Raw genomic sequence first — 26,996 nt, 5'->3', positions numbered from 1 at the left:
GTGTGTGTCCGTGGTGAATAACAATGGTTGCAGAAAACCAAGCCTTTCCTGATTTGGTGGTCCCTTGCCCTCTTCCAGCAGGAAGGGAGGGCTGGAAATGGCAGGTAGGATGCCCAGGACAGAGGGGTTTGCTGCATTTTCACAGCCTGGGTGGGCTGCCCATCTGCAGTGGGCTCTGAACCTCGCACCCACATTAAGGGGTGATGCGAGAGCATGTAAGTCTTTACCCACAGGTGGCTGCTGGGATAGTTCATCCACTCCCATGTGCTCTGCATTGGCTCCAAGCAAGAGGGTACATCGGCACTGGGCCAGCCTGTGTCCTCCAGTGACTGCAGCCTTCAGGCACGGGTTGAAACCTCAAGCTGGCAGGGCACTAACAAATGCTTTTCCTGAGGCAGGCTATTAGCTGAGTTGGTGAAGGTTGGTGGTGTTTAGAGAAAGAAGGTTCCAAGTAGGATACCCCATCCCTTCCTCTCGTCCCTGCCTCACAGAAAGGCAGGATCAGGATACAACTCTAGAGAACGAGCAGCTGTGTTGTGCCTCGCAAAGGGCCCAACTCACAAGAAGGCTTGGGTTGGATCCTGCCGGAGAATCACGTACGGGTCTGGGTGTGGGGCTGATGCTTGGAGGCAGATCTGAAAAACATCCATCTGGACCACGTCTTCCTGCAAAGAAACCTAGTAAAGGTCTGTCCTGTGCTTCAGCAGAAGTTCCTCTTAAAAAATGCCAGCCTGGAAGCTCTTTGATACACAGCTTCAGCATAAGATTACAAACAAATGCGGTTGGGCTTTTAAAGCAATGTCAATTCCAATAGCAAGAGGGAGCATAGGGAGGGATTGTGCCACAAACAATTGCTTATTTACTCCTCTTCTTTTTCTTCAAATACCATTGATGTTCAGACTTTTTTTGCCTTAAAAGCTGCTGCTTGTTGATTGATTCTCCTGACCAAACCCAACCCAGCTGGAACCAGTGTCTAAAAGTTAGATTTCCAGCTGTTTACTCACCATGTCTTTTTTTTCCTGTCTCTCTCTTTTTCTCCATCTTCACTACTTGAAAGTTTCCAAAAGCCCACAAGCCTATTTATTTGTTTGATTCTGACTGTCCTCTACTGTATTTCAAGTTTTTTTGCTTCCTCTGCCATTTTTATGCTCTTCTGTTTCTCTCCTTTTCTTCTCTCTCACTCTTATTTTATGTTATCTACCATGGTGCTATCAGTGCTAACTTCTCTAACTACCAGTTTTGGAGAGCCAAGTGTAAGAATAAAAAGATGACACTTCCTCATCTGCCATTGGTCCTGAGCAATAACCACCCGGTTGCTGATAGAACTGTATTTTTGATAACAGTAGTAAATACATTCACCAAATTGTGTTCCTTGAATAGTTCTTGTTCACTTAAAGATGTTCCACCTGTTTAATGTTAGAAAAATATAGACCAGTTAAATTCCCACTTCTTTATTAGGTGTTTCCCTCTGAAATTAAAGTTATCATAAGGATTAGCATACAGCTGCAGAATTGCAACAAATAAAATATAAGTTTAGTACTCTTCAGTGTTGAGAGTAAGCGCACTCATTTCAGTGTAGCCAAACCTTTCACACTTTCTTAATATGTTTACAGTCTCGTGGTCTCGTTGTGAAGAGTATCAGTCTCATTGCACAACTCAAGATCCAATGCTTAAATGTATTCAGTTATCTCCCCAAGCCCTTACATTTATGTACCTCTGTGTGAGCTGTTTGGCTGTGTTCCCCTAGGAACCTGTACTATTGTTAGGATACCTGTACTATTGATTAACAGTAGAGACCCGCCATTTCTGTGTTAACTGCACACTTAGTGTCGCCTACATGTGTCACTGTCAGAGCTAGAAGCCATATGTATACTAAACTGCATTGCTAATGTCTTAGAGGGAGGCTGAATACTAAACCATCCTTATTACCTCATATATTTCATATTAATACATTAATACATAAAATGTATATGGCTTTATTCTCTACTGACAATACCATATGTTGCTTTCTGTAAGCCAATACCTCACATTTATGTCTGTATTACACATGGGGCTACGCCTCTCAGGGACCTAATTGTTTTCTGTAGTAAATGCTTTAGTACAGGCACCATGCCCAGTTGCCTACATCAAGGTGGGTATTTGCGCCATCTGCTTTAAGCATGTAAGCAGAAGTGCTGAGGCAGGAGCTACAGCTCCCTATGTAGTCAGCAGAGAGGGTCTTCTGCTTTGCTAAATAAAATAGTGCTAGTGAGTGAACTGGAGTGCTGATCCCTAATAGGCTGAAGTGCAAAATTTCAGTTCACTCCAGCCTCCGTTTTGGAACAAACCAACTGCACCTGAGACAAAGCCTGGGAATGGTTGGGAATGGGTTGCTCCCGGGACCATTCCTGGTAGGCAGTATGAATGTGACTGCGCCAGTTGTGGTTCTCTGCCTCGCACAGTCCTCCGGTGTGGTCCCAGCACCACTCGTGCCACATGCACTCTTGGTGCTGAACAAATACCACTTGATGCAGGGCGAAGCTGTCTTCTTATCCAGGGCACCCCTGCGCTCACTCAGATAAATGTCCCAGGGATAACAAGGAACAACCTGGTGGCCTGGTGACCATGGCACCCTGGGTGTCTGTAAGGAGTAGAAATGAGCCTCTCACGTAACCCGCCAGGGGCTGCTCCAGCAGCTCAGCACTCTGCACTGAGTGGTTCTCCCCATTAAGACACCTCTCAAGGCTGCCTGCACCAAGGCTTCCCGCATGAATGAGAGATGTGGGGGAGCTCAGCACAGGTGCCACCTGGCACAGGTGAGCTTGGGCTCCACCACAGCACTAGGTGACCCACGCCAGCATCTCTGGGCACAGGCAGGAGGAAGAGGGCACAGTCAGGTACTATCTTCCCCTGGGGGATCAATCAGGCCGACCTACAGTTCCCTGTATCCTTGTTGCCTTTATTTTAAAAATACGTGTGACGTTAACCTTCTTGCAGTCACCAGGGTCCTCTCCTGCTTGCCATGATTTTCTGTAGATGATAGACAGTGACCTTGCAATGACACCGGCCAGCAATATTGATGCTCTCAAGTGACCACAACCTGACTCTATGGGTTTGAATGCATACAAGTTGTCTCAGTGGTCTCTCACTGCTGCTCCTCCAATGCCCTTCTCTTAGCCTGTGCTGATATGTGCAAAAGCCAGGGAGCACAATTCACATGTGACAATTGGTGCAAAAAGAAGTGCTGATTACTTCAGCCTTTTCTGTGTTTACTGTCACTCTGTTGTCTCTCCCATCCACCTGCAGACCCATATTATTCCTGTAGGTATCTCTTTTTACCTTACTAACCTTTATGTCCCTCACTAATTTTAGTTCCAGCTGGGCTTTAGCCTCCCTGATTTTACCTGTAAGTGCCTGAGCAGTGCTTTTTGCTCCTGCTTCTGCTTCCTGCGTATTCCCTGTCTGTATTTTATTTCATTAGGATGGTCCTTGCCTAGCCAAATGGGCTGTCAGCTGAAGTTTCCTATGCTCCTGCACAAGGGGATAGTTCATGCATGAGCTCTCAGTAAGTTCTCTTTAAAAACCAGTTAGTTCTTCTGGGATCTCTTCCCCTTCACGGCTGCTTCCCACAGGCTATTTCCCAAATAAGTCAGTCTGCTCGCCCAGAGTCCTAACTCTGCTGCTCATCTTCCCGGCTTTCCTCTGCTTCTGTCACCTTATGGCTGCTGCAACCCGAGCAGTGCTCTGTGACCACTCTCACCCCCACTTCTTCCCTGCTCCTCAGCCGGAGGTCAAGCCAGCATTAAGCAGAAGGCCATGACTGCCTCCCTCTTGCATTTGTATTAGGAAAATGTCATAGAATCATAGAATCGTTTAGGTTGGAAAAGACCTTTAAGATCATCGAGTCCAACCGTCAACGATGCCCACTAAACCATGTCCTGAAGTGCCTTGTCTATGCACTTTTTGAATACCTCCAGGGATGGTGACTCAACCACTTCCCTGGGCAGCCTGTTCCAATGCCTGACAACCCTTTCAGTAAAGAAATTTTTCCTAATATCCAATCTAAACCTCCCCTGGCACAACTTGAGGCCATTTCCTCTCCTCCTATCACTAGTTACTTGATAGAAGAGACCAGCACCCACCTCGCTACAGCCTCCTTTCAGGTAGTTGCAGAGAGCGATAAGGTCTCCCCTCAGCCTCCTTTTCTCCAGGCTAAACCACCCCTGTTCCCTCAGCCACTCCTCATAAGACTTGTGCTCCAGACCCTTCACCAGCTTGGTTGCCCTTCTTTGGACACACTCAAGCACCTCAATGTCTTTCTTGCAGTAAGGGGCCTAAAACTGAACACAGTATTCGATGTGCAGCCTCAGCAGTGCGAATGCAGGGGGGCGATCATATCCCTGCTCCTGCTGGCCACACTATTTCTGATACAGGCCAGGATTCCATTGGCCGCCTTGGGCACACTGCTGGCTTATATTCAGCCGGCTGTTGACCAGCACCCCCAGGCCCTTTTCCGCTGGGCAGCTTTCCAGCCACTCTTCCCCAAGCCTGTAGCGCTGCATGGGGTTGTTGTGACCCAAGTGCAGGATCTGGCACTCAGCCTTGTTGAGCCTCATACAATTGGCCTTGGCCCATCGACCCAGCCTGTCCCGATCCCTCTGTAGAGCCATCCTACCCTCGAGCAGATCAACCCTCCTGCCCAGCTTGCTGTTGTCTGCAAACTTACTGAGGGTGCACTTGATCCCCACATCCAGATCATTGATAAAGATATTAAAGAGAACTGGAACTGTTCATGAACATGTCACCACTGCACTCTAAGAACTTCCTGGATTACCCGCCCGATGCCACACTGCTCTTCCAGCAGACAACCAGGTGGCTGAAATCCCCAGCGAGGACAAGGGCTCCAAGTGGGAGACTTCTAGTTTGCAGAAAGCCTCAGCCCCTGCCTCCTCACAGCCTGCAGTCTGTAGCAGACACCTATCACAACATCCCCCAGGTTCCTCCTCACTCTGTTCTTGACCCAGAAGCTCTCAGCAGGCATGTCTCCAGTTGGATACTGGGGCACTGTGTAGTCAAGGAGCTCCTTAACATAAAGCATTGTATTGGGCTTGTGTGGCAAGGTTTTGGTAGCAGGGGGGTTACAGGGGTGGCTTCTGTGAGAAGCTGCTAGAAGCTTCCACCATGTCTGACAGAGCCAATGCCAGCCGGCTCCAAGACAGACCCGCTGCTGGCCAAGGCCGAGCCAATCAGTGATAGTGGTAGCACCTCTGTGATAACATATTTAAGAAGGGAAACCTGCAGCAGAGAGGGGAGTGGGATGTGAGAGAAACACCTATGCAGACACCAAGGTCAGTGAAGAAGGAGGGGGAGAAGGTGCTCCAGGCCCTGGAGCAGAGATTCCCCTGCAGCCTGTGGGGAAGACCATGGTGAGGCAGGCTGTCCCCTTGCAGCCCATGGAGGTCCACGGTGGAGCAGATATCCACCTGCAGCCCAGGGAGGACCCCACACTGGAGCAGATGGATGCCCAAAGGAGGCTGTGACCCCATGGGAAGCCCGCGCTGGCGCAGGCTCCTGGCAGGACCTGTGGCCCCGTGGAGAGAGGAGCCCATGCTGGAGCAGGTTTTCTGGCAGGACTTGTGACCCTGTGGGGGACCCACACTGGAGCAGTCTGTGTCTGAAGGACTGCAGCCCATGGAAGGGACCCACACTGGAGCAGTTCGTGAAGGACTGCAGCCCGTGGGAAGACCCATGTTGGGGAATTTTGTGGACTGTTCTCCTGTGGGAGGGACCCCACGCTGGAGCAGGGGAAGAATGTGAGGAGTCCTGCCCCTGAAGAGGATGAAGCGGCAGAGACAATGTGTGATGAACTGACCGTAACCCCCATTCCCTGTTCCCCTGCACCGCTGGGGGGGGTAGGTAGAGAATCCGGGAGTGAAGTTGTGCCCAGGAAGAAGGAAGGCGTGGAGGGAAGGTGTTTTGAGATTTGATTTTATTTCTCATTACCCTACTCTGGTTGGTTGGCAATAAATTAAGTTAATTTTCCCCAAGTTGAGTCTGTTTTGCCCATGATGGCAATTGGTTGAGTGATCCCTCCCTGTCCTTATCTTGACCCACGAGCGCTTTGTTATATTTTCTCTCCCCCGTCCTGCTGAGGAGGGGAGTGATAGAATGGCTTTGGTGGGCACCTGGCATCCAGCCAGGGTTAACCCACCACAAGCGTGATGCCCCCTGCTCTTCTCTGCCTGTCCTTCCTAAATATCCTGTACCAATCTGGAGCCATGTTCCATCCACGTGCACCTCCACACAAAGTCTCTGTCACTCTGATGGTAGAGGCCCTGCAACAATGCCTGGCAGTGCAGCTGCTCCTTCTTGTTGCCAGGTGCTGTGCATCAGTGTGCAGGCACCTGAGGGAAGCCTCTGAATGCCTGCCTTTTTGATGCAAGCAAAAACGGGATGGGATCAAATCTGCCTTATTTAGGTATATAATTTGTAGCTGTAGAGGGAAGCAGGTGCACAGATTTTCCATCATTAGTGAAATCAGCCCAATACCTTGGAAAGCCTCTAGAAAGAGACCCCATGTGTTTAACTCCCACTCTTCCTCTTTCACCTAAAGCACCTTCAGAAGTGCCTCCTAGGTATATCCAGGGCCACGTGGTAGTGTCAGATTGTAAGCAAGAGTCCTCACCGAACTCACAGACGCTTTTTAAAAATCAGTGGCATTACTTTGCAATGAATATCAGCGACTGTTCAACACTTCCTACTGATGGCATTAACCTTCCCATGAGATTAGCACATACTCATATCAGTTGCTTTGAAGGGGTCAAGAATCGCTATTAATGCAATTTTCATGAGTGTTTAATGTTATATTTGAAATTATCACTGTGGCAGGTGTGATGCTTGTCAGGGAATTTGTTAAAATTTCTAGACAGAGGTCCATAAAAGATTTCACAGAGGACCTATTTAAAAAATGTGGCAGATTTTAATACTCACAGCCTAACAAAATAGATTTTAAAAAGATGTCTGTCTACATTGGTGGAAATAGGAGTTCTGAAGTATGGATACAGAAAGAAATAAGCAAGGAGGCAAATAAAAGTCCCAGTTGCTGCTGCTCCATTCTGTTTCCCAGCCATGGGAAGTGCCGTTTTTCATCTTCCACATGCCAGGATGATGTCCTGGCACGTATCAGCTGACTTTAGGCACTCTCTGTGCGTATTTTGCCTTTGCACAGGGAATTCATGTGGTCCAATTTCGTTTGCAAACTTGCTTATCCCTCATTGTACAGTTGTCTTCAAAAAAACACCAAACAAGTTTTGACGGATTTGCCATCTGTCAGATCCAGAGGGTATGACCAAATTAATGAGTCAGTAACTGAATTCCTCCCAGTCTGTTTCCAGTTTCATCTGCAACCTTGGATAAAGCACTTCTGTATAGTGTTTTGCTCAGAGGCAATGCAATGTCAGGGCTGACAGCAAAGCCAGCTTTTAACCTGCTGCTTAAAACGTGTTGTTTCTACTTCTTGGGCCTTTAATTTGACAGTTAGATTTTGCTTTGATGAAGTGAGACCTTATAAAGTAGTGAACTCATGCTGGGTCAGCCGTTACTTTTCTAGGGATGCAGAATAGCATGTAGTCATACATAAGCCTAAAAGCCTTTCTGATTTATTTTTTGGTTTTATTTCATTGAATGATGGACGACTGATGTGCTGGTCTTATATAATCTAGAAGTACTGTCCACCTTTTAGAGAAATGGACTCTCATAAATCAAATTTGTTCAGTGAACAATAGAATTAAAGACGGTTTGGACTAAAACTGATGGTTTTGCACATGGTTCTTTTCTTCCTGCGTATGTCTTTCATAGAGACCAGACGCTGGGTGTTGGAAGAGAGGGTTATGGTCTGATCCCAGGAATCTGAGCTGACTGAGAGATGACCTGTTGTTCTTCTGGGCTCATCTGCAGCACTTAAGGAGGTTTCTGTCTGGCAGACAGACAACAGCTCTGTGTTGGCATGTGTTTGTTTGAAGATACGGTGTATCAAGAGCAGTGTTTCCCTGGTATCTTGTGGGTAGTGTTGTGCCAAGACCTTGATTTTTATGCTGCCAGGTGTTGTAACTAAGTAATTATAACTTTTACAGGGTAATAATGACTTGATAAGGATTGTAACCCAGCAAACCATCTTTTCAAGTACATGAATGCAAAAATTCCAAATTGTACAACAATAAAAGTCCAAATCAAATTCAAAATTGTACAATAATAAAAGTCTTCCCCCTCCCCTCTATTTTGCATCACCACTGGCTTTCAGCATGTGCTGGGCCCTGATTTTTAAAGCAATGCATCTGAATGGGCTGCCTGAATCTCACTTCTGGACGCCCACACAGAGGTTAGTGCGCAGCTATCAGTTTAATGGCTGCAAAGCCGCTCGGGCACACTTGGATTTAGCAGCACGCTCTCACACATGTTGCTGCTGACTCCATCAGAGACTGTTTCAGTCAAATCTCGTTAGATCTTTCTTTTGACAGCCAAAGGCAGAAAGGGACTGTTCTCCTGCCAAAAATTGAGTCCCTGCTCTAAAGCATGAAAAAGCTGGAGATCTTAAAAATAGAGAGAAAAATTAAACTTCAAAAACCACGTGTTTCTTACAATTGCATTTTCAGTGGGTCTGAAGTGGGTTTGCTGGAATTGATATATTTAGCATGAGAGAGAGAGCAATTATGCAAAATGTGAGCTCAAATGATAACTTTGGTAAAGTTACCTGGGATTAAAACAGCCTGTGGTGTGAAGTCTGTGGCAACCTTAGCTGTACTGCTGCCAACTTTGCCTGTGACAGGCAAGGAATGCGTCATCCCACAGTTTTGTCAGCTTCTATCTGCAGTCACCATCATCCACACCCTTTTCCAGTGCTAATACTGGAACTCTTCCTACTTGTTAAACAATTTATCTCTTAACACTTAACCACTAGGATTAAATGCATGGTGTTGGTAGGTTCCTTACTAAGAAGTTCCGACGTTACTTTCATTTTGAAAGGATTTTACAGAGGAGGTCAATAGTATTGTCCAGTTTACAGGTTCAGGTAACAAAGGTAGAAGGTAAATAATTGGCTAAAAGTCACCCTGCAGGCCAGGACAGCTGGGAATTAAAGTGCCACATAACAGCATCCAGCCGAGGAGAGCTTGTGCATATGAAGGGCGACTTTTGTTGAGATATCAGAGTAGGGTCTAATCAGGATCTGTACATATAAAGGAAAACCCAAAGCAAACACTGGAAGGATTACAAACAACTAAAACTGCATCGAGAGCTAAGAGATAGGTACATTCAGATAAATGAACAAAACGACTCTGTCAAGATAGTGAAAATGGCTGGAGAAAGAACATTATACGGGGATCAGAAAACTATGAAATGTATCTGAAAGTGTTGTCTTTCCAAAGGGACCAAACAATATTGCAAGAATAGGATGAACTTTGGAACAAAAGGAAGTTTTAAGGCAATATACAGCGTATTTCAAATTGTTTCTAGTTAAATTCCTATTTACAGTTCCTTTTTTTCTTTTTTAAACTAGAGTGTTCCTTATAGTCCCAACTTTATATTACCAATACATATTTGCAAACTCAACAAACTGGTGTGATCCAGGATCAGGGTTTGTGTCTTGTCAGAAGGAAGAAACACTTTTCCTATGAAGTGGTACCTAACCATATTCCTCGGCACACTGATAATGTATAATTCTGTGTAGAGAAAAGGTTTCTGAACCTTGAGAACTGCATGCAAACTTCAACTTGTAAGAAAAGGTTTTGGCATTACTATCAGTGCTTTTCTGAGGCTTCAGACATTATATAAGCTGCTATTATAAACAGTATTTGCTGATCTTTTTTGCATATTCAGCTAGGTGATTTCCCGAAGCCCAGTGTGGAGGTATTTCTCAACTTACACAGCAACTCTGCTTGTGCCAAAATAATGTGATTATCAGAGCAGGTTGCTTATCAGAGTTAAAGGCATCATAACACTAACAAACAAGAAATTACTTTAGGAGCCTAAAAACACAAGAGGTTGCACACTGTATTGCTAAAGCCCACATGAGGCTAAAGCCCTCATGCCTACCCCCGCAGCACTGACTGAGATGGGAAGAATTCTTGGTTTGGGGATTTGCTCCTTGTATTATTCTCTTTTTTAATGCAACCACGGCTTCATGTAAAGAATATAACCAGCACTGACAAGGCTGGACCTTCCTCTGCCACACTGTCTGTCTAGTCCCATGGCTTTTACATTCTTGTCTGCACAGCAACCCAATTTCCTTTAAGAATCCATCTTTTCCCCATTTAACCTACAAACTTCTTGAGAGGTGAGAGAGAGATTTAAATCCTCCTGGGCTAAAGCAACTGTGTGTTTTGGGCCTCCCAATTCCTGGGTGAGGCTATCAACCACTAGGCTATCACACAAAAGACCTACAGCATCTTGGCTGGACTGGAGTCCCCAGGAGTTTTAAGCACTGATCCACCTGCTTCTGAGTGCCAACAGAGAGACAGGAGCTAACTCCCAGCTATTCAGGTCTGGGGGAGTTCTGGGCACATGCACAAAGCGCTCAGTAGTTTTCTGGAAGATATTTTCTGATGTATACCATAAAAGCTGTAAAATCCCATAATTATTCCTGCTCTCTGCTGAAACACACACAAAAAAGTGTTTTTTAAAGCTGGTCCAGTTTTTTGAACTAGTTCACAACATCACCTGGCAAACAATTCTGCAAACACACCTTAAAGGAGAGAATGAGGCAGTGCTGTAAATCTAAACAGTGTTTCAATTAAACATTTAATCTTTTGAAAGCACAGCGTCATGCCTAAAATCCACCCAAATCCTTCTTTGGATCTGCAGCCCCCCCCCGCCCCACCCTGTCTTAGGTTACTAATCATACCTACTACGTTTTGCATTACTGTGAAATCATTTATAAGTCATCTCTCATCATGAAATCCAGTACTATGGAGAGATGATCACAATAATGAAAATCTACACACAAACCAAACAAATAATTCCTCTTTCTCATGCAGTCAGTCTTTACTGTAGCACATGCTGCAGCTGAACTTCTTTGTTGTGTTTCTTCAGGGAATTCTTTTAAGAGACAAGCTTGACAGCATGATCTGATGAGAAATTATGTCTGTTTGTGATTGTGTTGGGCCAGCAATGGAAAAAAAAAAGCTTTTTGTTAGCTCTCTTGAGTCTCTATTAACTGTAACATACAGCATGCCTCCAGCTTCTGAGATGGCTGTTAAAAAGACAGGTTGTTTTTGTGACAGCCAGCTGTTGTGACAATATTCTGTGAAAACATTCCTTCTAGCTGGCTAGGGATTTGGTGTGAATATTTTCTGTTTAATGCACTGCGTCCCACATTTTTGATTTGGGGCTTACATATAAAAAATATTGAGTGCTGTGCTTGTCGGGCAAGTCTGGAGACTTCTGGAAAATTACAGATCTCTCTCCTGATGGCATTGTAGAAAAGCAAGCCGTTCTGCTCGTGGAGAGCTGCCAGACCTGAGGGTACAGTTTCTTGTGGCACAACTTAACTTCATTCCTGATGCTACAACCTGGAACTGTTTCTTGCTCTAGTGCTGGGTTGGGCCCTAACGGTCTGTACAGGAATAAGGAATGCTCTGTGCCAATCACACTGTATTATCCAAATCTTGATTAAAAACAACTGAATGTTAACATGTGTCTAATTTTTACCTAGTTCAGGCTTCTCACATGCTCAAACATGGAAGCTGGCCTATTGTATTTATAAATCCACTGCCACATCTGTCACTAACTGGATTAACTACGTTGACAACTGTTATTATAATTCATTTTAGTAACTACAGCTCACTATTTTATTCAGTTGGTATTATCTGGACCACAACATTATCATATCACAGGTTGCTTTGAGGCAGAAGCAAACCACTGAAGAGGCTGTGTGCAGCTGGCCACGTTGGACTTTGCTCCCTCTTCTAATTTTTAAATTCACATGGCTATGACTAGTACTGCTCACAAGGCGTGGGCTGGGAATAACTGATCCCATTAATTCTCCATCCACGGGCTGGCCTCACTATGAGGATCTCTACAGAAGAGAGTCACGTCAGAAGGAAAATTTTGTTTACTTTAATATGTGCCATTATATATACAACGAAGCTGAAATGGTAACATTCTGATGCGACTTCTTTTTTCCACAGTGTTCGCATCCGCGTACATCGGCCGGCGCCGGCTCCGGCTCCCCCGGATTTCCCCAGGAAAGGGGCCCTGGGCATTCCTCTGCGGCGCGCTCGCCACCAGGAGGCCCCGCTCTCCCGCCAACCGCTGACAGGATTCCCCGGGCCCTGCCCGCACCGGATCTCCGTCTTCATCGTGGTGAAAATCCCGAACAAAAAGGCTGAAAGTTGGCATTATCAAAACGCTGTGCTCTACTTCAAGTATGAACAGACTTGAAGCTCCGAACTTTTCTTCCATACGGTAACAAACCGGTCTCTCTCTGAGCAACTGGTCGAAATTCCCCTTTTTTTGTCACCCAGCACTTCAGAAAATGACAAACGCGAACTTTAAACGCTGCCTCTGTTCAAACGATCCGGTTATTAACTGCGATTTTTACGTACGTCAGCCGCTCGGCCAACGCACCCCCAGCAGAGCGGTGAGCCGCGCAGGGAGGCGGGCGAGGCCGGCAGCCCCTTCCACCCCGCACAGGCGGGGGCTGCCCAGCAGGAACACCCGCCGCCACCACCGCAGCGGGCGGGGGGAGCCGTCCCCCGGGCTTGCGGGGCGGCTCTGGCGCTGCCTGCGAGGCGCTCGCTCGCTCGCCCGCCCGGCCAGGGCTTCCCGCCTTCTCCCGGTGCCCCTGAGGGCGACCCGCCAGCCCCGCCGCTTGCCAGCACCTGGCGTGAGGGAGAGCGGGCGGGGCCGGTGGCGTCGCGGCGCTCAGCCCGCAGGCGCAGCCCTCGGCGCCTGCGCGGCAGTGCGCGCCACGGCGGAGCGGGGGGGGAGGCGGCCGGGCCCGCCCCCTGGCGCCCGCCGGGCCGCCCTCGCCGGTGTCCCCGCCCGCCTCCGCCTCCAGCTCCGCCTGGGCGCTGGGAGCGGCGGCAACTTCCCCTCAAGTCTGTCCGGCGGCGGCGGTGGGGGGGGACGGGACTATGCGACCCGGCTGAGCGCGGCCCGAGAGGGGCGGGCGGGGCGAGGACGGGCGGTGCCAGCAGCAGCAGCAGCAGCAGCCGCCCCGCCGCCGTAGCAGCCAGAGTCGCCCGGCAGCCGTCCGCCTCAGCCCCCTGCCCTCCCCCGGCCGGGGCAGGAGCCGCCGCGGCCGTCCCATGTCCCGCAAGGCCAGCGACAATGTGGAGTACACGCTGCGGAGCCTGAGCAACCTGATGGGCGAGAAGCGGCGGCGGCAGGCGGACGGGTCCGCCGGCTCGGGCGCGGCGGCGGCGGGCGAGCGGAGCCTCATCGCCGCCGAGTCGTGCTCCAGCCTCAACAGCGCGGCGTCGGGCGGCGAGCTGGAGCGGGCGGCGCGGCGGCAGTTCCAGCAGGACGAGACCCCCGGCTTCGTCTACGTGGTGTCGGTCTTCTCCGCCCTGGGGGGCTTCCTCTTCGGCTACGACACCGGCGTGGTGTCGGGGGCCCTGCTCCTCCTCAAGAGGGAGCTCAACCTGGACGCCCTTTGGCAGGAGCTGCTCGTCTCCAGCACGGTGGGCGCCGCCGCCCTCTCCGCCCTGGCCGGCGGCGTCCTCAACGGGCTGTGCGGCCGGCGGCCCTGCATCCTGCTGGCCAGCGGCCTCTTCACGGCGGGGGCCGGCGTGCTGGCCGCCGCCCGCGACAAGGAGACCCTGCTGGGGGGACGTGTGGTGGTGGGGCTGGGCATCGGTGAGTGCCGCGCCGGCCCGCCGGGCTCCCCTCCCGGCAGCACGACCCCTCCGCCCCCCCTCCGTGCCCCGGCCAAGCCCGAGTCCGCCCTACTCCCCGGGGGCACCCCAGCTCTTGCCCCGGCGGGGGAGAAGCTCCCCCGGGAGGGAGGTTTAACCGACCCTAAAATCCGCCCGTCTCTGCGCGTCCACATCCCGTTTATGTAAGGCAGCTCCCGAACAAAAGGCGAAGGTTGGCCCGTGGGGTTTGAAGGGCTCGGCTGCTGGCGAGGGAAAGGCATAACCGAGCCGAGGTCGGGAGAGGGGGGGCTGCTGCCGATCGCGGCGGGGTGGGGAAAGGGAGAGTCCCTCTGCTTGCCCTCGGCGTTTTTACTTGCAGGTAGTGTAGTCCTAGCTGGTTTGGGGAGAGTTGTCTGGTTTCTGTACGCGGAGGGTGGTCTTGCATCCTTTCTGCAAATTCATCTTGAGGGTGGTCTGTCAGTGTCAACAGCTCACACCGTAAGCTTTACATGTGGGGGGGGTCTGGGAAGTCGGGAGCGAGGAGGAGATCGTGCCTGTCTTTCTGCACTGTAAATACCTCTCCTCTGGTTCCCCGCACAGCTTTGCTTTTCATTGGGCACTACAGGAATGCTTTTGGGACAAAATGAGGTGGTAATATCTCTGGTCAAATAAGATGACCTTTGCTTCGGCAGGCTTTGGATTTCATTAATAGCATCCTGCAGAACTGAACGTGAATGGCTGCTCTTGGGCTGCCTTCCTGTATGCATTGTGTAACTTGCAAGCAGTAGGTTCTGGTAAAACTTTAGAGTTGTCCCAAAGAACTTGAAGTGATGAGCAGTGTTTCCTCTAACCTTTGAGACTGGTTTCTGTGCCATCTATATTGTAATATCCCCAGAATTTTGGTTGCTCTTCAGCTTCAGCTGCTATCCTGTCAGGCAGTAATTTGAATTATACTCATCATCCAAGATGAGCTGTATGAGGTTATTCAGAGTCCTTGGACTATAGTATGTTTAAAGAAAAAAAAAAGGAAAAAAAAGAAAAAAGAGAAGTAAATCTTTCTTACTGTGATCTTGCAACCCTTCCTATCTAAAAGCATGAGGACAAACTGAGAATTAGACTTGTTTTCTTCTACATAGCAAAGTTCTGTTTCTTAGCCATTGAATAATTTTTTGAATTCTCTAGCTTGTTATAGACACACTTGCTGTGATGCAATTCATGGTCTTATTAAGGAAAAAAAGTTAGTGAGTCATAAAAAGGGTTGTCAGAAATAAAATTGACTCCATCCTTGAAAGGGCTCCTGCTGGTTTTCCTGTACAGTAATGGACACCTTCTTCAGGTTGCAGTTTTCTGACCCCAAGTTGGGTGGTGGTTTTTTATATTTTTAAATGCTACCTCTCTGCATTTTTTTAATCCAGACTCCAGACTGCAGAATGTTGATAACGTTTGTTATAATGTTCAGGAGATAAGGAAACTAAATTTGACTCTGAGGTGACAGAACAGGTATTTTGATGGCAATATGTAGTATGTATGCTTAGTGGTAGGTACTAAAAATAGCAAATGTCAATTTGATGTCTTTCTGTGTTTGTAAAGCTAATGTTTTTTGTTGACTGTAACTGGTTGCATTGACAACTTCAGGGGGAAGGGAGAGGAAGGGTATGGATGGTTTGCTTGACTCGTGTGTGTCTCATAGAGAGATACATAGGCATGTTGGAATTGTCTTACAGTGGTGCAAATAAATTACTTTGGTATTGTCAGAGGGATATGAGACTTGGGGCTTAATATAATTAATATATAAAACAGAGAAATGGAAATTGGGAGCTAGGGGGTTGTTCTTCTGTATAGCCATAGATTTCTTGTGTGATCTGGGGAGAGAGATCTCTCTTTGGCGTCTTTTCACATCGGGGACAGAGGTGGTGGTTCTGCTCTGGAGAGCTGAAGTAAGGACTGAGAAATGTTCTGAGGATTTTGGAGCACAAAGACACTAACTTATATTTCAAAAAGATGTTTTCTCCTTTTTATCAAAGGTGGTTGTTCTTTATGTGATGGAGCTTATGGCCAGAAACAAAGCATTACCTTAAATTGCTGTGACTGAAGCACCACAAGAGACTCCAAGAATTGCAGAGTCGAATCCTAACAAGGTTTATTTTACCAGAGAAAAAAAAAATATTGTGGTTCAAAACTGTTCTCATACAGCAAACTGCAACAATCTCTACATTAAATCCCCCACCAGAGGGAGCCTGGATAGTTTCATGAAGGCGTTAGAAATTGGTGGAACTTTTAACCAGTTTCTTCCCTTTCTTCTCTTGGAGCCCTTTGACTATCATTTTACTGCACGCAGTGTGCAAGAACTCCTTAGCATTAGTGTAAGGAGGTCGCTCAGTAATGTGACACTTCAGTGACACTGCAAACTGGTGAAATGTAAGGCTGCGATGGTGTAGTGTTATGAAATGCTTTCCTACTTGCAAACCAGTAAAAACTTCTTAACTGTGTATGATTTTATACATTTTTTAGGTTTCTTTCCTGTAGCTCTCTGCCAATTGCACATCAAGAGATCTACTCCAGAAATATGTCTTGGCTTGCATTTAATAAATGAATATTGTGTTATGGGCAGTACTGTGGTGCTGTAAAAGCAGATGCAGTGATGTTACCTATGGGACTTTGTTCACCCTTGCTGTTACAGGGTGGATCTGTATTGTGTCCGTGTGAGAAAACGGCCATTTTTCTTGTGACTGTGATTTATAAAGGGCTACAGTTAAATCTTTTCAAGGCTGAAAAACACAGGATATATGCTGAAATGAGGAGCATCTCTCACTTGTCTGTCTTGTCTGTTTCTTACCATTTTCCGTAGAGCTGTTTTGAGATAGAAAACCTCCTCTTTTCTCCCCAGCAATTACAGAAGGAGATGTTTCTGGAAAATAAAAACCTTCTCTCAAGGACAAGCCAAAGTCCTCTTTTATTGCAAATGTTAACTGTTTCTAACCATAAAAATCTATTCATGTTCCTCCCCACCTCCCTCCCCCAGTGTAAATACAAAACATAGGGAATGCAAAAAAAAAAAGGGAAACCACGTTCAGCATGAGCTTAGAATATGCTAAGATCTTTTCAGGTCTGAATTTCTAAGTACATAGTTCATGACAACTTCAGGCAAAATGGCTTAAGAACAAGGTTATGGCCATCATTCCCTCCCCCACACCCACCCCTTCCCAAGCGGTGTCCCTGACTCTTCAGGAATTTGGCTGAGCCTCGTGTCAGGAATGCAACATTTAGACAGATATTCATTACAGCAAATGTGGGCAAAATTCAAACATTTAAGAAATCAGATCACATGTGCTCAGTAGCAATTTGTATGAGCTTGGCTAGGAAAAATGTCATTGGTACAAAGCATATTTGGACCTTTTGCATCTGTTAATGCTAAAGGCCTCAGCCTGTTGTTGAAGGGTGACCAACCACACTTGGTACAGGATTGAGGGTCAGCATAGGTTTGCCTTGCGTTGGCTGCTGTAGTTTGCACGCTTGGCAGGAAAGCCAGGTTCTTCACTTGGCTCATCTTTGGTCTGTCCTACCAAAGTCTGAGGGCAGGCCATGACTGAAGCACCAAAGGTTAGAGCTAGGCGTGGCTGTAGATGAGAGCTAATTCTACTGAAAACCTGCTGCTGTGAGAAGGGAGGTGGAGAGTGAGTAGAGTAGGCACTGGGACTACACGTAATAGAGACTAGAAAGGATAATAATAGCTATGCTTGCAAAGTCACTTCTTTCTTAGACTGTAATCAGTCCAATGTCTTAATTTTACAATCACTTTGTTGTCTGAACCCATTGGCCAGATGTGTTTCAATGGCTCGCCAGTCTGTAAGGGGAGCAGTTTATCCTTCCGTCATCTGAGGATGCTGAAGGTTTTAAGCCTGCAGCTGATGTACATGGGTGTTGTTGGCATGGTGTTTCAGGTAGCGTGCTGTTCAGATCACTTTTTCAAGAACATTTATGTACCAGCTGTGGAAGGAAAGCTGTTTGAGCTACGCAGAGTTCAGGAAGTGACGGGATTAAGCTTGCTTGTGCAGAGTTGTTCTCTATCTTAATGTACAATCATTAGCTGGATGATTAGATTCTCCCATCTTGTTCAGCATGCGGAATAGATGGTGCTCAATTAGTGATCCGCTCTTCTGTGTTTTGTTTTCTTACTCAGTGTGTGGTTTAGGCATTACTTAATGCATACGCTACCCAAGCCCTTGTGAAAGCAGAGTTACTTCTTAGGACTACTGTGTGTCCATGCACTCTGTTAACTAGGTCTGCAGTGCAATGGAGACCTGACTCGTCTTCTCTCTGACCCCTGTCGTTGCTGACACGTGATGTATCTTCACAATGTGAGCCTACTGCTCAGTGCTTGCTTTGTATTCAAAATGTCTGTAGTACTGTTTTTTTAAAGGCTGTATTTGAATGTGGTGTATGTAGTGTTCCTGGTAGCATCTTTTTACTGCATATGTAGGTCATTTTCTGAGCAGAGGAAACAAGACTGTACACAGAATTAGGCAGGCGCTGGCATATGGTTCGGGGCTGCCCTGGTGGGACTAGCTTCTACTGACAGTAAAGTCCAGTAGCAAGTAACAAAAATAACCAAAGGACTCACATCATGTAGTACCAGCTCTGTATTATCTTTACGGTGATTAAGGGCCACTGTTATCAGCTGGACTACCATGTATGCTGTGAAAATATTGGAAAATAACTGGTATGACCTATTGCCTGTTAAAGATGAGGATATGTGTGCTGGTTTTTTTTCTTTAAATGTTAAAAATTCTTTTTTAGTGTACTGCTGAACTTTTTCAAGTTGGGTGTATTTTTATCTTGGAAAAAACTACAGATTAATCCCGCCCCCACCCCAGCCCCCTCCCACCCCCCCATGGGAAGCTCTAAAGCTTCGGTCTGTTTTTATAAGTGAGTGTCCACCGCATTTTTTTGAAGGAGTTTATACCTTAGTGTATTTTGGAGGGGAAAGTCACCCTCAGCCCCCAAATACACTGTGCTACTTCTGGCAGATGCTTGTAATTTTCAGTCCAGAGATTCATAGGCTATTTTTTCCTCCAGAGACAGTGGTTTGTTAGTATAAGCTTGCAGTAGGGATGGAGGGGAATGGAGAGACAAATAGCCACATTGTTGGAGTTGACCCTTGTACTGCCAGTGACCAGAGATGCTCACCCAAGTTTCCGGGTTCTCTAGGTACTGACATTACTGTGTGCACTCAGGGATCGATCTCTGCATCTTAAGAGCTTAATCTGTTCTTGTGCAAAAGCCTCTGGGAGGATACATAGCTTCTGACTGGAGCTGTGATCTTGCAGGGTACCTGGAGTACATTGAGATGAAAAATGGTATCTTTTTAAGGCCTCAAATTTTGTGTGCATTGGACAGTATACACAGTGATATGCTCAGTTCACTGTCATGTCAACAAGCACTGACTCCATTATTGTTTTGTCTGATGGTGTAATACAAAAAGATGAGGGATTTATACATAAATATTGCTACCTTTGGCAAATATTTCGTGACCATTTTGGAATAATGTATTAAGCACACAGTCTAAGAGAAGTTTTGGACTTTTGATTCTTCTGGAAACTGTTTAAAGTTGTAAGGGTGGTGTGTTTTTTTGTTTGTTTGTTTTGGTGGTTTTACCTTTGTTTTGGGCTTTTTGCTGCTGTTTTTGTTTAACTTAAAGAAAATTCCCATAGTTCATAAACCTTGAAATTGATCTTCTGTCTCTAAAACATGGGAATCTTGTAAAATAGTTTTCCCTGTACTTGGTCAAACTGTTCTGTCAAAACATTATTCCTGTTGTATTTAGAGTATTTTTGTTCATTTTGGAAAAAATACAATTCATCCAGTTCATATGTGACATAAAATTGAAACTTTTATGATCCTTTTACTCCTTATAAAAAGGCAACTTGAAGGAATTTTGCAGTGTTAAACGCAAGTGTTTCCTTACCTATGTTGAAAAATTCATGTGGGCACCACAGGTGGGCTCATTTTCAAAATGCTTTGTTTGCTATAGGAACGGGAGACCACTGGTGTCCAGTTGCCATGCTGTTAAAGATAGCAAATTATTCAGCTGGAACTCTTGGATTTGAGTGACTTGTTTGGCTGAAACTTGTACCAGTCCCATCAGCAGAGGCACAAGGCAGGACATCTGAGGACAGTCCAAGCAATAGATTTGAAGTGCCAGCTACTGTCTTCTGCTGTGCATTGTCAGAATATGGACTTAATTTTTATTCTGACTGTACTAGTGTGTACTTTGCCAATTGTATGCTGAGAAGCAATGAAAAAATAAAAAAGCATCTGAAAGTAGATGTTGAAAAGGGGGTTTTTAAATTATCTTTTTTCCTTATCTCATCAGTAGACTTCAAGATAATTATAGCAGCTGTATGCTCTTAAGTGGGTTTTTATAGAATATATTGTGCTTCTAAATACATTAATTTCTTTTAAAATGTAGTATTTTAGGAATCTTAGGGATTATTCCGTGAAAGGGTAAGCTTTTGGGTTGCAAATCCTATGGAAGTCTTGAAAATTGATGATTTCTTCTTAAGATGGCTGGACTCAAACTGGATGACTGTGGCTGTGCTACATGCTGGTACTGCAGAGGTATAATGGGCCTGATGGATAGCTTTGTTTGCAAAATTGTTTTATGGGTTTTCATTGGTGAAGAACTGAATTTTCATACGTGACCTGTACAATCAGTATTGCTGGTGTGAAGCTTGTGAAGAGGCTAGGTCGGGTGGCACAGTCAGTGGAGCTGCTGAAAGCCTAAAACTAGTAACTGGTGAAAATCAGGGGAGCAGAGTTCTCCCATTGGTTTCTGTTTGCAATGATTATGCCTGTGAACAAATAGCAAGAGAAGCAGTTATTAGATATGTTGTACAGATCTTGTGCAACACAGCTCTGAATGAGTGTGTAGACAGTTCACTACTTTAGCTGAACTATCTTTCTGTAGATCTTATGATGCAACTTGAATGCAAGCTCTTCTAAAAAGTATTTTGCTTCTGATAATTGAAGAAATGAAGCTTTAAATAACACGCTTTCCTGTTCTTTCCATTTCTGATCTTCCTCTGATTTATTGGAGGTTTTAGACTTGTGGTTTTATTAAGGATTTATTCAAAGCAAATGCCTGTTCTGAAGGTGAGTTTTTTGTAGGTGGTTTCTCATTTTGACTGTTTATATACTTAGTTACTCAAGTTGGGTTTCTTAGCTCAGTGAGTCTGTCCCTTCTTCCTTTGCAAGTCCCTTACAGACATGCTGCCTGTGTGGATGAAATGTCATGCTGTGACCTCAGAGTCCCCCATGCGTCTGGCTGTCTGTGGATAGGTCATGGCATGCTGTCAGCTATGGTGTTAGCAAATGTGTTCCCACCTCCCCCTTGGTCTGGTCTCTTATTTGGCTAAATAGCAAGAGTGCCTGCCTCTTCTGCAGTTTGGGACAGACTTCCTTCTCATGTTCCTCCCCTTCAAGCAGTGAATCCTTGTTTGAAGTCCCACATGTGTCCTAGGAATTGCTCCTGGGTTGACTTTCTTGGGAGTTCAGCCATCTCTTTGTGTGGCTGTTGTGTTAGTGTGCTCAGACACTGAAGCAGTTGCATGGATTTAAAAAAAAAAAAAAAAAAAAAAGAAAAAAGAAAAAGTGTATGTTTATTGATACATGCAACTTTTTACCTTGGGCTTGTCCTTTAGTTTTCCTCAGGGGTCTTCTCTCCCCTCCCCTAGAGATGGGTCTTCCAGTTGCATATATTTAGGAGCTGTCATCCCAGCTTCTCTACTTAAACTTTTTTTCCCCCTTCCCTGACTTTTCCAGTGTAATTCGGCAAGGGAGCTTCTCTCTAGAGGAGGTTTGCCCTCCATAGCTAATCTGAAAGGCTTCTCGGTTCTCATTAGAGCTCATGTTTTCCAGAAGCACCTGGCATCGACCTTGGGGCTCGTCCTTTGCTAGTGAACATTTTATATCAACGAGTGTGTTCCACTTCTGCTCCTGAGTGATGAGGCAATTTCAAGGCAAAACAATTTTCCAGGCGGCGTGGAAAACCCCAGTGATACCTGATGCTTTTAGCACATGGGCTGACAGGCACTCTGCAAGGCTGAACGGTATTAAGGGAGAAGTGGGGTTTCCCTGGGAGGCAATTGCTTCAGGCCTCAAATCTAGAACTTTCTGGTCTCTTTTCAACACTGTGTATTTGGGAAGGTCTGAGTTTTCACAGGTCTTATGCCAGCTGGTAACATTGAGGAGCTCTCTAATCTGATCAACAGCCAGCCAAGCACATGCAGCTGTGTGCTCAGTTGTCTCTGAGGCAGTAATGAAGTGATTGTCGATCTCCAGATGATAGACACAAAACCAGAAGATGCCAGAAATGGTGGAAGACCTGCTCTGTAAACAAAAATGTGTATCCAAAATTAGACTCACCTGGCAATTGCCCATATTTTCATGGTCTAGACAAAATTAAATAGCTTTATAAACCTCTACCATAAATGGGAGCCCTAAGGCAAGAGTTTTCCAGCCTTTTCCCAGAAGTGTGAGTTTCTGCAGGCTAACCTATTCTGTCTTGGACAGAAACAAGCAGTAACAGCCTTTCTGTTTCCCTTTTCTTTTGGTCAGGAGCCTCATGTGCATGGTTTTCTCTACTGTTGCTTCTCTTGCAAGCTTTCAGGGAAGCAAAACTAATAATTGCGGTTTTAATGTGCCTATGGACATTGGGAAAAGAAGATTATTTTCCAGCAGCTGGAAGGAAGTATTAGGGATGTCTTTGAGTTGCACCACAGCTCTTCTACTTTCCTGTCATACTCTGGAAATCCAGGGGAATATGTTCCAAGTTGAAAAGAGCAGAAGAGCCTTCCTGGTGTAACATATATTGTATTGCCCATGCTGTGAGGGCGTGTGGTCTTGTAAATTGGGAACATGTTCCAGTGACCGCTGCTCTGAGAGAAGCATCTACTGAAGTGATCACTGGCATGTGCCAATGGAAGAAGGTCTTTAATTTCTGATTGCTTAGAAGAAATTCTCTCCTGTTCCTTCTCTCAAATACTTGTTCTGTGCCAGAACAGTGTAGAAACCCTACAAAGCCTTGAACAATCTACCTTGCTTAGTAACTTTTGATAGTTTTCCAGGTTTATTTTTGTAGTTTTAGCACTCCTACTCTTGGTTCTCCAGATGAGACCTTTGAACTTAGGCCTATCTGAAGGCACCAAAAATTTGAAATTTAAATCCATCTTGAACTGGTTGCACCCCTAATGAATAGGTGGATGTAGGATTTTTGGGTATTCTTTTTGTTGTTTGTTTTTTTTTTTTTCCCCCCAACCTGTTGGTTGTTCCTGTCTGACTGTCTTCTTTTCTTCATGCTGACACAGTCATAAAAACATGAAGGTGACTTCATGTTGTTATGGCTGATACATTACTATCAGAGCAGTGCCATCATTCATAAGCTATCAGTCACATTTATTGTAATCAAAAAGAAAAAAAAAATTAGGTATTGGTTGTATTTGAAAATCATAGTAATAATCTTGATTCATGCCCTGCTCTGAACTGCCTTCTGCAGTTCAGTGAGGTCCTGCTGTGGCATCTGTCCCACTCCAAGGGCAAGAGAGGAGCAGAGCTACAGGTATTCCTCCTTTTCCCTAGTGCAGTACCAGAGGAGAGCTGCTGTGCCCAGGGGAGCAGGAAGGGAAAAGGAGCATGAGTGCCATCCTGTTCCCATGCCCTTCGATGCAGTTCAGCCTCCAAAGCAAGACCAGACCAGCCGATGGAAACAGGGAGCTCCTGTTCCCATCCCTCTGTTTTTCCTCCCCTAAATTACCATTGATTCTTGTCCAAAGCTTGTAATAGTACTACAATACTTGGTAGTTACCTTTGATTCTGTGTTTTTTTTAACCAATATTATAAAAGATTCAAACAGTATGGCCCATTACTTTTTTACAGCTCTGATCCTGGAAGAACTGGCAGTGCTTAACCTAGAGAAGATACAGTTGTTGGTTTACTGTCTCTTCAGCTGCACATTCAGAAATGGATAGACAGTCAGGATTCAGTAATTTATTTAAGGAAGATTTAGATGATCCTGATGCTGAAGACAACTACCTTCTGAGCGTGTTGCAATTTTATCCTGTGCTGCTGAACTGGCAGTTGTAGCATAGGCTTCACATGCTGCCATTCAACAGCAAAAATTATCAGGGAATTATGGAAGAAAAAAAAGCTACTATCTTAAAAGTGCCCAGAGAAAGTTGGAAGCAAAAAGTGTGTATTGAAGCTAATAAATATGCTTAATAAATTACTTAATTCCTGACCTTTTTATAGGAAAAGTGGTAGATAACTAAATATATTGATGAGAGCTATGACAATGAGGCTGGAGCAACTTCAGAAATCTAGAAAGGTAACTGAAGCACAGAGCCTACATGAGGTGTTGGAGGCAGGGAGTGTTTTTGCTGCCTGTTGGAACATCTAACTGGAGTGCAGTTGGGAACAGGGGGAGCTGGGAGCCTAAGTTCTAGTATAGTTGATGGAGGATGGTATATCAGGATCCCAAAGTCGGATGTCTCAAGTCAGAGCTAGTACTCCTTTGGAATCTACTTGTCCAAGGTGTAATAGTACAAGAGAAACACTGCTTCTTATGGTATTTTTTGCATGGTTAAGGTTCACATCAATCTGCTATATTTGTTATTCCTAGCTGTATTTGGACTTACTCTGCCTAACTGTTATTTTGAACTTAATTTTCTGTTTGTAGCTGCCCACCTAGGAAGTTTTGTTCAATCTGTGAGGTTAAGGAGATAAAATCGAAGGGACTCACCACTAAGTACTTGCTCTCCTCATTTGGGTCGTTAATTTTTTTAGGGTTGTTGGTTGGAGCTGTGATCGATCCTGGCGAGTGTCTAACATGTGAGAAAAGCAGTGTGGTAATAGATGACCTAGAACACAGTATGCATGGAGGAAGTACTGGTTGAGACCAAAGCTGTGTGTACTTTAAGCATGGACTTCAGCAAGTGTTTGCATGTAAGTGACCTTTTTTGTTTGTTCACAGGTCCTTGATTATTGGACTGTTGAGGTCAGTAGTAGCTATGTCAGCACAGGAATGGGCAATCTGCCTGAGGGGAAAAGGTAAGTCTGGTTTTATTCACTATGGAGTTCAGCAGCTAAGTCTTTTGCCTGGTAGACTCCCTGCTCCTGCATTAATTGTAGGCGCTGCTGACCTCACCAGTCCAATTCACATTGGAACAGCTTGGTATGAATGGAAAGCCAGAGGTACTGGGACAACTTCAGGATCTCAAAGAAAGGGGTGGAAAAGACTAAATGTTGTCCGTAGGTATTCATGATGTTTTAGCCCAGGAATTCGATCACCGTGGTTATATTCTGAGCTGAATACTGGGGTCTGGTTTTGTGCTATATGTAGTCCTTGGGTAGGAGGAGAAATAAGGCACAGAATGTAGATCCTTTCTCTTGTAATGATTGACAGGCACGTTCCTGGAAAAAATCATTGGTGCATATAGCAGAAATCTGGGCACACATTGAGTAGAGCATTACACAAATAAATGGCAACTTCTCTTCTCGTGAGTGGGAATGTACTTTACTAAATTCTTTGAAAGCTTGGACAAGAAGGTACTATTTATCTTAAAATCTAACTTTGGGGTGGGACAAAATAGTTGTCTACACCTATATGCTCTATGTGATTACCTCTGTGCATCTTACTGCCCTGCAGGTTTAGGGCTTCCCTCCTTTCTTGACCCTAGTCTGCATTTTTACTAGCTAGGGTAAACAAAATATTACCATGTTCAACAGTGTGTGTGCTTCTGAAAAAGCTGTAGTTTCAAGGCATAATTTTTAGGTCAAGCTCTGTTGTGTTGCTTTCTTTTGTGTCTGCTGATGGTGACTTTAAAGTAAGAAAAGGTGCAGCTTGTGTTTTGGCTTTGATTCTGCCTATCTGCATTTATTTCTGAATCTTCCTTCCCTGGAGTCAAAAGCTTTCTGTTGTATCAGTCTGCAGGGCCTCTCCCTGATCAACGTTAATTGCTTTGCCTGACACCCAAGTACTATCTGGACGATTAATCATTATCCTCTTAGATGTGGAGTGCTCCCTTGCAAAGAAGGAAGCAGTGCTCTGAGCTTATAAATGCAGCAGTGCAGAGAAGGTTTTTCCTCATAGTTTAAGACCAGCAGGCCTGTCTCCTCTGTAATACCGATTGTATCTTTAGCAAGATCTGAGACACCTGTTTAGAATATTTATGTTTACTCTATTCAGAAGTCAATTCTCAGTAATTCACCCTGTAATGGTGAAACTTCTAAGGGACTGTGTGTGTGTTTTCTGGTTTTCCTTATCTAGAATCTTAACCTGTTTCTGACTGGCTTAGTAGAGCCTCTGCTCATGGTCATACGCTCCCTTGTATCTTTCATCCAGGAGTATGGATTTGTGTGTGTGACTGTTTTAGCTGGGTTGCTGAGGCATAAACCACTATGGCTGTGTGCTGGTTGGATGAAGGCAAGCCTGGCCTGCCTGTTAGCCTGTTGTCTCAAGCTTTTGTATTAATTCTGCTTTTCTTCCTAGACGCTCTTTCCAGGATACATGAAGTGAAACTACGCATGCTAGGTGTGATGGGGACTTCTTATGGACCACTTCGTTATAGTCAAACTATTCAGTTTTTCAATTTGTCTAGCTGCAATGGCTTCTTATGCCCAAGTTTCCCCTATGAGGGAGCTTCATTTGGACTGGGATATAGGGGAAACCTCGCTCCTTGCACTGGTGCAAAGAAGGGGGAACTGGAAGTGTGAGTGCTGAAGTAGCACTGCTTGAACCTCAGTAACTCATCTGCCACACTTGTCTTTCCTGGCCCATGTTAGTGAGAAGGAATGTCTGATCCAGGCCTCCTAGAAAGTCATGTTGGGAAGTAGGAATCCAGACATCTAGAGAACTCTGTGTGTGTGCATACGCAGGAAGAATTGAGTAATGAAATAAAATTATATTAGTGGATATTTTAATTAGGAGTTGTTTTATTTTTGTGGTAAGAAAAAATGTGAATGAAAGTGGCTATGCAAGAGGATACCATAAACCAATTGTGCGGATTTTCAGGATTAGTGTGTTGGGAACGGATTCTACAGCTGTGCTCTGGAGGACAGGAGAAGGTACAAAGAACTGCTTTGAGGTATGGAGCCATTCTTTGTGCTTCT

At 45.4% G+C, this 26,996-nt stretch overlaps 1 protein-coding gene across 2 annotated transcripts in view; it reads left to right on the top strand.

The window, feature by feature from the left end:
- The first annotated feature begins 12,984 nt into the window (after positions 1 to 12,984).
- SLC2A13 (solute carrier family 2 member 13) overlaps positions 12,985 to 26,996 on the top strand; it is a 170,836-nt gene continuing 156,824 nt past the window's right edge. The window contains exon 1 of one of the 2 annotated variants that reach the window (XM_052789428.1): positions 12,985 to 13,833. In XM_052789428.1, coding sequence (XP_052645388.1) covers positions 13,284 to 13,833 — 550 coding nt within the window. In that variant the 5' untranslated portion in view covers positions 12,985 to 13,283. The remainder of the gene's footprint in view (positions 13,834 to 26,996) is intronic. The other variant, XM_052789427.1, reaches the window with a different exon arrangement.

This window comes from Harpia harpyja, chromosome 6, assembly GCF_026419915.1.
Source record: "Harpia harpyja isolate bHarHar1 chromosome 6, bHarHar1 primary haplotype, whole genome shotgun sequence".
Lineage (NCBI taxonomy): Eukaryota > Metazoa > Chordata > Aves > Accipitriformes > Accipitridae > Harpia > Harpia harpyja.
This window is presented reverse-complemented; position numbering and strand designations above follow the sequence as displayed.